Raw genomic sequence first — 12,527 nt, forward strand, 5'->3', positions numbered from 1 at the left:
TATCCTTCAAATAATCTCTTGTCCATTCGAGCAAGGTTCCATGCAGTCTTCTGTGCGGGACTTTATCAAAAGCCTTTTTAATGTCCAGGTATACTGTGTCTACCCATCCATCTCTGTTTTTTCAAGTCCTGCAATAACTCTTGAGTAGAAGCTTAGTAAGTTTGATACACATAACCGCCCTGTCCTGAACCCAAATTGTCTGTTCGATATGACTTGCTCCTCTTCTAGAAATTTAACCAATTTTTCTTTGATACTCGTAATTATTTCACATAATTTCCCTACAACACTTGTATGTGACACTGGTCTGTAGTTTAGTGGTTCAGTTGCCTTTCCTCCTTTAAATATCGGTATTATGCTGGCTCTCTTCCACTCTAGTGGAACTTTACCTTCATTTATTGAACTTTTAATTATTTCCCAAATTGGATCCAGTAATTGCTCTTTACATTCTTTTAACACCCAGCCTGATACACCATCTGGTCCCATTGCTTTTCTGACTTCCAACTTATCCAGTAATCTTCCAATATCCTCTTTGTGCACTGCAATTTCCTGTAATCCTTGGCAATCCAATGTCCTATTAGGTTCTGTGAAATCATCATCTGCAGTGAATACTGTTTTGAAGCTCTCATTCATTATTTCACACATTTCCTTCTCTGTTTGGTATGTCTTCCCTTCTTTAATTATTTTTTCAATTGTTTCCTTATTCTTTGTTTTGCTGTTTATAAACTTGTAGAAAAGTTTGGGTTCATCTTTGATTTTATTCACTACATCTTTCTCAAACTTACTTTCTTCCTCTCTCCTTACTCTAATAGATTCATTTCTAGCATCTTTGTACTGCCATCTGTTATAGTCATCTCCATGCTTTAAGAGTTTCTTCCATGCTTTATCTTTTGCCTTTTTTGCTTGTTTGCATCTTACATTGTACCAAGCATGTATTTTGTTTTGAACTCTATAAACAGGAACAAACTTTTTACTCCTTCATTATATTTCTGTAAGAATATATCATATTTCTCTACAGTCATTCTGCACATAATATTACTCAACTCAATATCAGCCAAATAACTCCTTAATTTTTCAAAATCCGCTCTTGCATAATTTAATCTCTCCTTTATAGTCCTCTCTGTAACTTATCTCATCTTCCTCCTGCATTTCCATCTCTAATGTCACATGATCACTTTTCCCCATTGGACTAAGGTATTATATGATTGGAGGGGACTCTGGTTTCTTTTGTGAAAACTAGGTCAAGCAACAATGGTTCTTCCCCTCTCTACCTTGTTGACTCCTCCACCCACTGGTCCATTGTATTAACCAGTCAATTGTAACACTTTCTCGTTCCACTGCCCAGCATTATCCATTACTTCCATCTCTCTCCAGTTTATTTTTTTACAGTTAAAGTCTCCAATTAAGAGTATTCTTCTATCTCTTCTTATCATGTTATCTAGGTACTTTATAACCTCTCTTTGCATATCTTTATGCTCTTCTGATCCCCATGTATTAGTCTTTGGTGGAACATATATAACTATAATTTTTCTCTTCTTCAAATCTTCTGTTCTGACTGTTACTCTCATTACTTCCACTTTGTCCTCACCATATTGCACATCCTCCACACATATATTATCACGAACCATTATTAGCACTCCTCCTCCCCCCTTTATCCTTCCTTTCCCTCCTCCAGGTATTATATCCCTCCTCTTTAAAGTTGACATGGATCTCTTTTTTTCAGTTTTGTTTCAATTTCAAATAATCCCGAACTTCCAATATGCTTGATAACGACCCATCTATGTTAGTATAAGTCACTCTTAATTTATTGCCTCCTCCACGACCTCCTCTTTTTTCCTTAAGGCCCTATCACACTGGCCTATGATACGCGGAACCAGGAACATTCGCTCTAGATAGCTGGAACTTGCCCGGGCGGGATTAGCGGAACCAAGTTGGGATGGCTTCATATCCATCCCTGTTCTCCGTATGTTATCCCAATGGAAAAGTAAACATGATATATGTAATAAAAACTTTTCATTTGTCATTTGAACTAAAAAGAATGTGACAAAATTTTTCATATTGGAATATTAAATAATATTTCATCAATTTAGAAAGGTAAAATATATATATATCATGTCGATAGTTTGGGCTCATGGCAACCATCTCTGACTGTAAAGTTGTCATTGCGCACGTCTCAGCTTTTCTCTATTTTTTTTTTTACTTACTTTTCTTCAACAAGAGGAACTGCAAATGCAATTCCAGGACAAAGCACAGGCTGAGGTATAAGCAGCATGGTTTTGTTCTGGTTTATTTTGATTAGGCTTTGTCTTGGTTATCTTTGCCTAGCATAACTAGAACACCAGCTTGTGTGTGATAGTGTTCCTGGTTTCGTACCAAGAACCATGGCTCGTGTTCCGCGTATCATAGGCCAGTGTGATAGCCCCTTTAGGTACCACTTCTTTAGTCTCATATCCAGAACCCTTCCGTAAAAATTCTTCTTCTCTATCTCTGTCCTTTTCTTTTTTTTTTTTTTTCCTTAGCTTCACTTCTTAGCACTTTCTCCTTTTTCCTTTCCTCTAAGTTCATATCTCTTTTTATCCATATTTCCTTGTGATCAACATCATCAACCAGCTTCCCTTTTCTAGCCCCTCTACAGCCACTTGAGATCTCATTTTCACCTTCAATGGACTCCTACCCCCTTCAATGCATCTTCCCAGCTTAATCACTTCTTCCACCTCCTAGTCAAATTCTTGTGTGCTGTCTTGTATTCGTTAGATAACAGTTTCGGCCATTTCCATTTCTTCACGTTCTCTCATGAATTTAGTTGGATTTTTCTTTTCCCTCATCCCATAAATCACGCAGCTTTTTTTCTTGTCCACTGCATCCTGCACCAAATCTTCCTTTTCCTTGATAACTTCTATTACAGCGACTTTCGTGTTCTCCTGAATTTGTTCCCTTACCACTTCTGAAAATTTGACTTTCCTCTTCTTGCTTTCCATTCATTTCTAAGTTCATTCAACTTCTGCCCTGTCTGTAATCCCGTCCTGCACTTTAGCCTGCAAGCTCTTTAAAGAGCTTTCATAATTTTGGCATGTGGTTTTTAGAATGTCATTTTGCTTCCTTATTTCCAGAATCTCCTCTTTCAATTCCTGATTTATTGCACTAACCTTCTCACATTCAGCTACTCTCAATTTCAGGGCTGTATTCTCCATTATCAGTCGGTCTTGTTTGTCCATGAGACTGGACATCACCTTCATATATCTTAATTCTCTTTCTACATTAATAAAACTTCTCATATTACCTCATTCATCCCTGAAGCCTGAGAAATCCTCTTCCATAGTATCATCAGTCAGTTTCCTTAAACCAATAGGGGTTTCTATAAAGCGTTGGTTATCACTCAATGTATGTTTTGATTCTGCCATATGCCTGGCAACGCTACTTGGTTCCATCTCTCTTTTGTTATTCATTCCTTATATGTGATCTAATACTTATTTAATTTGGAGATAGGAGAACCTATGGCCCCCTCTATCCCTGTACATACGTCTAGGCCTGAGTCCAACTTCTTTTGTAGTAATCTCTGCAAGCTGCTTAGATGCGTGTGTCCTGCCTTGACGGCTGCGCTCCGTGTATTTACCTAGTTGTAGTTTTACAGGGCCTGGGCTTTATGCTCATGTGGCCCCATCTCCATATCTACACTTATACAATTTTTCTTTAAAACTATGCACACTCGTTGCTAACACCACTTCTTCACTCAAACAGTTCCATGTCTCAACACAACTTTGTGGGAAACTATATTTTTTTGACATCTCAGACATCTTCCCTTTCTCAGCTTTTTACTATGCGATCTTGTGCTTCAAATGTCACATTCTTCTCTCAGGATCAGTTTCTCATTATCCACTTGGTCCATTCCGTTGATCAATTTATAAACTTGTATCAGATCCCTTCTCTCCCTTCTCTGTTCCAGGTTTGGTAGATCCATAGCCTATAGTCTCTCCTCATATGTCATCCCTTCAAATTCTGGAACCATTCTTGTAGCCATTTTTTGTACTCTCTCCAACTTCCTTATGTGTTTCTTTTTATGAGGGGTCCACACTACTCCTGCATATTCTAGTGTATTTACTTAGTTGTAGTTTTACAGGGCCTGGGCTTTATGCTCGTGTGGCCCCGTCTCCATATCTACACTTATCCAATTTTTCTTTAAAGCTATGTACACTCTTTGCTGACACCACTTCCTCACTCACTGTTCCAAGACTCAACACATCTATGTGGGAAACTAAATTTTTTAACATCTCTCAGACATCTTCCCTTCTTCAGTTTCTTACTAACTATGCGATCTTGTGCTTCTAATGTCATATTCTTCTCTCAGGATTAGTTTCTCATTATCCACTTGATCCATTCCGTTAATCAATCTATAAACTTGTATCAGATCCTCTCTCTCTCTTCTCTGTTCCAGGGTTGGTAGATCCATAGCTTTTAGTCTCTCCTCATATGTCATCCCTTTAAATTCTGGAACCATTCTTGTAGGCATTTTTTTTCCTTATGTGTTTCTTTTTATGGGGGGGTCCACACAACTCCTGCATATTCCAATCTAGGTCTTATTTTAGTACTTATCAATTTCATCATTTCTTTGTCCATATAGTGAAATGCTAATCCAATATTTCTCAGCAAATTATACGTCTGAAAATTCTATCAATATGGCTTACCGGTTGATTGTTTTCTTCCATTGTCACTCCCAAGTCCTTTTCCTTTTTTACTTTTTCCCATTTCCATGACATGGCTTTTGTCCACATTGAATTCCATCTCCCATTTTTTACTCCATTTCCAGATCTTCCAGTCTTCCTGTAGTATTTCACAATCCTCTTTTTTGTTTAATGACTCTGCACAGTTTCGCATCGTCCACAAACAGATTTATGTAGCTGTTCACTCCCTCTGGCATGTCGTTTATATATACGAGAAAAAGTATTGGCGCCAATACTGACCCCTGTGGCACTCCGCTGTCTACTGTTCTCCACTTGGACTTCATATCTTTAACTATTGTCCTTATTTCTCTCCCCCTCAAGTAATTTTTCATCCATCTCAATGTGCTTCCCATTAAGCCACCCTTCTCCTCTAACTTCCGTAGTAATCTTTCATGTGGCACTTTATCAAACGCCTTTTTTAAATCTAAATAAATACAGTCAATCCATCCCTCTCTCTCTTGTACTTTATCAACTATTATAGACTAGAAACTCAATAAATTTGTTACACATGACCTACCTTTTCTAAAACCAAATTGGCTATTTGATAATAATTTGTTGTCTTCAAGAAACTCAATCCATTGCTTCTTTATTACTTTTTCACACATCTTGCATATTACACTAGTTAGTGATACCAGTCTGTAATTTAAAGGTTCTTCCTTCCTTCCACTCTTATATATGGGAACCACCTCTGCTCTTTTCCACTCCACAGGCACTGTTCCATTTTCTATTGAGCATCTTATGATGTATATAGGACTTGCTAGTTCTTCCCTACATTCTTTCAGTATTCTGCCTGAGACTTCATCTGGTCCCATTGCCTTTTCCTCATCTAGTTCCGTCATCAACTTTTTTATTTCAAGCTTGGTTACTTTAATCTCTTTCATATGTGTGTGTGTGTGTGTGTGTGTTTGTGCACCCATCATTAAAGTACAATCTGTAAGAAACTGCTACTCCTATGTAGCCAAAAACAAGTAAGGCATGAGATGGTTTTCTAGTACTGTGACACAGCAAGTAAAACCAAGTTATGTTGGGACTCATGAAACCCTCCACTTTTTTGTCAATTCTTGTTATGTATTGTGTTTAATAAAAAGCATGGGAAACGAAGTCCTTTGTGAAATTTTGTTGGGTGAAAATAGTATACTGTATGTATTGATTATTTCTTTCCATTATTAATTAGTTGCATTAAATTTTACTTTCTTAGGACTAGTATACACAGAACTGTGCATAAATTGAAATACTCCCCAAAAATTTTCTGAATTCTGGTCTTTCTATATACATGTATATATACATGCACATTCTATCATTCTATCATCCTAAAGAAAAGCAGGTGTAAAATATACACTAGTTAAACTGTTATACATGTCTGCCTATATTGGTTATTGTAAATGTATTCCATTTCTTTTCTATTTTGAATTATATTTTCTACAGATATTCAATGTTTCCCTGGAAAACATGAACTTTGGCTCGTACATTCCCTTGGCAGACCGGAAAATGTTAGCAATGTTTGAAGTGCTTTCTGATCGTCTGGATCAAATGGAAAATGGAGTAAGTTTATCGAGGAAAGTATTGCTGATATAAAGTAGTAGTAGTGATATACATGGAAAAAAAATCAAATGCTACCTTGCTACCTCTTACATGGCTATATTGTAATCTTATTAGAAATTAGGTTCATTAGGCAAGTACATACAAACTTTTAAAACATTATATTTGTAATCACAATTTTCACATGAAGCTACATTATACTTGTAATCTAAATGTTCACATTAAACTATAAGTTCAATACAGTAATACTCCGCTAAACGAACAGGATAGGGGGTGTCAAAGCTGTTTGTAGAGCGAAAATTCGTTAAGCGGACGTAATTTTCCCATAGGAAATAATGGAAATGGGGGGGATGCGTTTTGGGCTGGTCCCCAACATACCACATGGGTTAAAAAAATATATATATTATACGTATATACTTTTGGCAGCATATTGGGCCACCGGTGTACCACTACTTTTATGATGTCATATGAGTCATTGATAGTTAGAGGAGCTACATACAAATTCTCTCACATTCTTGCATTTATGTTCACAAAACAACATTTCTATTAGCTTTTTACAAACTTACCCCAAGAAAGGATTGTTTTGTAATGCATAAAGTGAAATCTTACATGGAATACCAAAAATAAAGCAGAGATGAGATGAGCCACAGGCCGGAGACTCGCGACTCGGTCGCTACTGCTGCAGACCCTTTTAGCCTGCGTGTTGTCTTTCCCCATGATATTTGTTTCCACTCCTCTATTACCTGCTATTATGGATATCATATCTTAGTATTCATATACGCTCATGCCATGAGGATAACCTTGACTCCGTGGCACTGAGTGATAGTGAATTATTAATGAAATACTGTGGTATTTCATTACTAATTCACTATCACTCAGTGCCACGGAGTCGAGGTTATCCTCGTGGCATGAGCGTATATGAATACTAAGATATGATATCCATTATAGCAGGCAATAGAGTGCAAACATAAACATCATGATGAAAGTAACACGCAAGCAAAAGGGTCACAAGAAGAAGAAGAAGCGGCCGAGTGGCCGTGAGTCTCCCGCTTCGTCTGTGGCTCATCTCATCTCTGCTTTATTTTTTGGTATTCCATGCAAGATTTCACTTTATGCATTGCAAAACAATCCTTTCTTGGGGACAAGGTTTGTAAAAAGCTAATAGAAATGTTTTGTGAACATAAATGCATACATAAGACAGTAACACCACCTCCAGAGGTGGTGTTCCCAGCAACCTCAGAGCAATCTGATAGCAACCTTGTCACCGTCCCTCCAAGCATTCATGGATGCCATTTCGCTGCAGGAGGTTGCTCTGATGTTGTTAAAGAGTCTTGGATCCAGCTCCAGGAGCGCTAGAGACAGGTGGGGAGCCAGCCAGTCACAACGAAGCTACTGCGTTCGGTCCCTCACCCGGCAAATTCAAACCCAGAAAATTCGCTAAAAAGGATGTGGTTGTACGTTATGCAGACTTTTTGGTCTAACTTTATATACTACGTTAAACTGGAAATTCGTTAAACGAACGTTCGTTAAGCGGAATATTACTGTATACTTTAATGTTTTAATATTGACTTTCAAATGTTTCTTTAGGTGAATGGAGTAGCAAACTCACTGCGGGACCTTGCCAATGGGATGCAAAACATGGTGAGGTGGGAAATTGCTCTCAACACCATGGAAGAATACATCAGGCCCATCAACACCTTGTATAGAAGATTCCGTCTTTACCAGAAAATGAAGGACAAAGTAAGATGTGACATTATTAAAGACTTTTACATCTATCTTATCTTTTTACTTGGTTTCACTTATTTATTATTTACTTGTCTGTAACAATAGTTGCAGGTAGTTAAGTGAAGCTCATGTTAATGTTTACCATAGCTATGGAGTTCATTTAGTACGTTAATAACCAAGTAAGCTGTGTGAACATAGGTGATTTAAAAATGTACTGTTTTACAGACAGACATTTTCCCATTTCAAAAATACTAAAAGACAACAGTAGCTGCAATATTCAAACAAGTTATGTAATAGAAAAAAATATTTATGAATGCATCCACCAACATTATCATTTGACTTTGTGTGCCATCATTGCTGCCACAATGCCAAAATGGTGGTATGCACTACCTGTTACACTTTTTAGAAAACTATAATAACAATTACTATCAAAAGAGTACAGATAACAAATTTCTGAGAGGCACTGGACCACTATAGTGTCTAAGTGGTGACAGTGTCAGGTACTCAATAGCACTGTTGGTCATGTATTCACTGATTAATCAGTATATTCTTTTCATGATTAGTTTAATTAAAGCTACATCTGGGGTTACTGACATCTTTTTACTATTGTTACTGACAAATCTTTTTACTATCATTTGTAAAGAAATGTAACATAATATATGATATGATATAATATAATACAGGTTGAACCTCCTTAATCCAGTATTCTTTCATCCGGCAACACCTGTAATCTGGCAAAATATTTGTGCCGAAATGTTTTAATTGGCTGGAGTATTTGCCGGACTGCCGCTAGGATGCGGCGGCGCTGAACTGTGTTTTGGAGCCTGTGCATTCTGGGTCAAATTTGGATCAGTACCACGCTGCCGTTCATTGCAAGCACCACCCCCCAAGGTGCATAAAATTTTTTTCTGTAATATTTGCCCCTATACATGGCTTCCAAGTGACCAGGAAGTGATAGTGTTGTGTGTGGACCAAAGAAAAGGCGCAAACATATGACAATATCAGTGCAACAGAAAGTGGACCTATTGAGGAAGCTAGATACAGGTGTTTCAGTGCGGAGCCTATGCCAACAGTACAACATTGGCTCGTCAACCGTCTATGATATAAAAAAGCAGAAGAATCAACTTCTCAAGTTTTACAGTGAGTGTGAGAGCAAGAAGAACATGGAGGTTTGTAGAACACTTAAGGAGGGTAAAAGCAGTGATTTAGACAGTGCTCTCATACAGTGGTTTAAGCTTCGGCGTGCTGGTAACATCCATGTGTCCGGCGAGATGATAATGGCGCAGGCAAAAATTTTCCATGCTGAACTTAATTTACAATGTGTTTTTCTATATGCTTCTGCATGTATATTTTCATGTACAACTATCATATATCAAAACAATGTTACAGCTACACTTGTATCATGCAGGGTAAGTATATAGAGGGTGTTTTGGGGACCACCTATAGTTCGAAATTTTCCATGGTCCAGCAAGTCTAAGGTCCGGTGGTTGCCGGATTTGGGAGGTTCAACCTGTATAATATAATATAATATAATATAACATAATATATAATATAATATAACATTCACATGTCCTCTTGCCATCAGATTGAAGACCACACTCTAATGGACTTTGCCAATACTGTTGTGTCCCATGACACTCATTCAATCATGTCCTTAATGGCTCACCTGCACAGTATGGCAGCACCAGCGGCATCATTACGAACATCATACCTTGATGAGGAAATGGTGTGTCAATATTTCATTTCTACTTTATTTCAAAACTCAAAAAGTTTTATCTAGCATATGATGCATTTTTCTCTTGTAATATGGCAATTTATTCTCAACAAATCTTCATGATGTAATTTGTTTATACAGTCTGTTTCAGCTTTGAATGACCCAAGATATTTATATCATATTAATGAGAGTGTAACACGCAAGATGATACTTCAAGAGAAACTGGTTACTGAAAACATGCATGAAGACCAACGCCCTGAACGACTTTCACTTCGTCCAAGCCTCTTCCGTATGCTGCAAGACACCTTAAAGGTAAAACCATTTTAGACTTCTATATTGCAAATTTGAGAGATGAGTTTTATATATATGGGTTGATATATTCAACTTCAAATGTCCTTTTATTTTGCAAATCTTAAAACAGTTTAGTTCAATTACACAAATAAGTAATATAAACAGCTATAATAAGAGAAGGGACTTTCTCTATTGTTCCATTCTCTCCACAATGACGGTCATGGTGAAAGGCTTTTGAGCTTTTGTCATGCACAGATTCATTCATAACAAATGTTGGTATCCATTCCTTTTACACATAGAAGCCTACATGTTGGGATTCTAAATTATGTGGGATATAGGATCAAATAACATGAGAAAGCACAGGTAGATGATAATGAATTAATGAACAAGAGCATTTTCCTTTACAGACAAGTGATAACTGCCATTTGTACCAATCACCACAGCAACTCATTGAGGGACTCAACATAATACTTGCCCTCACTGAGGCAAGAGGATTTGCAATGTTGGAGTTTGCATGGATGATTTTAAGAATATATAATGAAGGTGATGTATTACTAGAAAGGTTTATATTGTTTCTTCATTAGAATACTTTTTATGTTACCAATTCTGTTCTGCTATTCTGATAGAATGGTCGCTGAAGGATAATTTCCAAATTTTCATGTTCATACACAAGGTTTATGACTATACTTATATGCTTCATTTTCTGCATCTTTTCACATTAAGTTCAACAAATAATGGAATAATTTCTTAATTTCTAGGCAATTTTACTGTAGAACAAGAAGTATCAAAGAGACTGTACCTTCAGTATTCTGAAAATATTATGAACGAGGCAAAGAGTGTGCTGGAGGAGGTACCTCGGGAGTTTTTCAGGTGTGATCCAAGGCACCATGAAGAAGGGGAAACATATATTCAGTTGACTGAACTTCTGCAGGTAAGACACAAAACAATACATAATTCCTTGTGAAAACTTTGCAAGCAAGCTAATGAGATAGAGATTTTATAGAACCTGAAAGAAAGGTGAACAGTACACAGTTAACGCAAGGGTTGTGTTCCTGGAGACGTCGCATTATTCAAAATTTTTTGATTAAAAACAATGGTAATGGGGGGGATTACATTCCTGATCACTGGGAAAGTCTGCCTATTTTGGGGATTTTGCTACTCAAACTTTAAAAAAAAAAAATCAATAAACTGCTAGGTCACGGAAACAATAAAAACACAGGTTCTCATTTCATTAGGTCTAATAGTAGCTATGCAACATGCTCTCCCTCAGTCCGGTCACATGGACAATCACTGAGGTCTCCTCCTCTAGCCTAGTGATCTAACATTTTCAACTTCTCAATGGTTGCAATCTTTCTTGATTTTTTGGAATCACTTTCTTGTAAGAGAAGCTTGGATGCCATAATATAGAACACAAGGTGAAAACACCAAAAAATGCTCCAGTCACGGTACAGGTTATCTCTAAACTGAGGAGTGAGGACTGAGAAGGAACAGCTGATCATCTCTGAACTATCACTCAGTGCCACGGAGTCAAGGTGATCCTCATGGCATGATCGTACAGTATAAGAATACAAAAATATGAAATCCATTATAGCAGGCAATAGAGGGATGGAAACAAATATTATGGTGAAAGCCACACACGAGCTAAAGGGAGTCACAAGAAGAAGAAGCTGCCACTGATCAGTGGCCACTTCTTATGACTGCCTTTAGCTTGTGTATTGCTTTCACCACAATATTTGTGTTTCCACCCCTATATTGCCTGCAATAATGACTATAATATCCTTGCATTCATATACAATTATGCCATGAGGATCACTTTGGCTATGTAACAGTGAGTGTTAGTTCAGAGACCAGAAGCACCATGGATGCGCACATTATCAAGTCGAGTTAACCCGCGTTGAATTTAATAAATTGCGTAATTTAATTGTATCTCCTTAAATATCGTCGCATTATATCAAAATTGTGTTATTCAAACTTGTATTAATCGAGTTGACTGTACTTGCTAATCTAAAAGGAAGAATAAGTAGTAAACCTATCCCAAATATTGCTGATAAATTCTTTACAAATGAAAACATATGCCAGACTTTCATGATAAATTCTTTACAGGGTTATATAGAAAATGAAGTCGACATGAATGTGGATGGCTCATGTTCTCAAGAATGTGGGTATTACCAACATGCTAGGAGTGAAGGATGCTATATGCCTCAATCCCAATACTGTGGCAAGCATCGGCGCTGTAATGGCATCATACACGACTGTAAATTCTATAATGCAGATGCTACAGTGTGTCTTTCTAGAAAACCCTACAGGCGATACGACTCCATCAGCTATGAAAACCGCAAGCATTTAGGAAGCTACCAGAATTGCAGAGGCACAGAGATGAAGGTGGACTCTTGGTGGAGGTTTTTGTATCATTGCTCTTATTGTTTATGCCTATGTGATGATGGTAGCTCCCCGTCAAGTGACCGTTACATCAGTCTGACTCCTGTCCTCAGTGACCTACAGAAGAACATGGTAAGTAACACTAAGAATTATAACTATTCTTA

General features: G+C 37.4%; 1 protein-coding gene across 3 annotated transcripts in view; it reads left to right on the forward strand.

Moving 5' to 3' along the window:
* The window catches only part of LOC123499309, a 38,754-nt gene that overhangs the window by 19,001 nt on the left and 7,226 nt on the right, over positions 1-12,527 (forward strand). For 2 of the 3 annotated variants that reach the window (XM_045247122.1, XM_045247124.1), the window contains 7 exons: positions 6,141-6,257; positions 7,842-7,994; positions 9,565-9,705; positions 9,835-10,005; positions 10,392-10,527; positions 10,743-10,915; positions 12,088-12,495. In XM_045247122.1, coding sequence (XP_045103057.1) covers positions 6,141-6,257; positions 7,842-7,994; positions 9,565-9,705; positions 9,835-10,005; positions 10,392-10,527; positions 10,743-10,915; positions 12,088-12,495 — 1,299 coding nt within the window. The remainder of the gene's footprint in view (positions 1-6,140; positions 6,258-7,841; positions 7,995-9,564; positions 9,706-9,834; positions 10,006-10,391; positions 10,528-10,742; positions 10,916-12,087; positions 12,496-12,527) is intronic. The other variant, XM_045247123.1, reaches the window with a different exon arrangement.

This window comes from Portunus trituberculatus, chromosome 49 (genome assembly GCF_017591435.1).
Source record: "Portunus trituberculatus isolate SZX2019 chromosome 49, ASM1759143v1, whole genome shotgun sequence".
Classification (NCBI taxonomy): Eukaryota; Metazoa; Arthropoda; class Malacostraca; order Decapoda; family Portunidae; genus Portunus; species Portunus trituberculatus.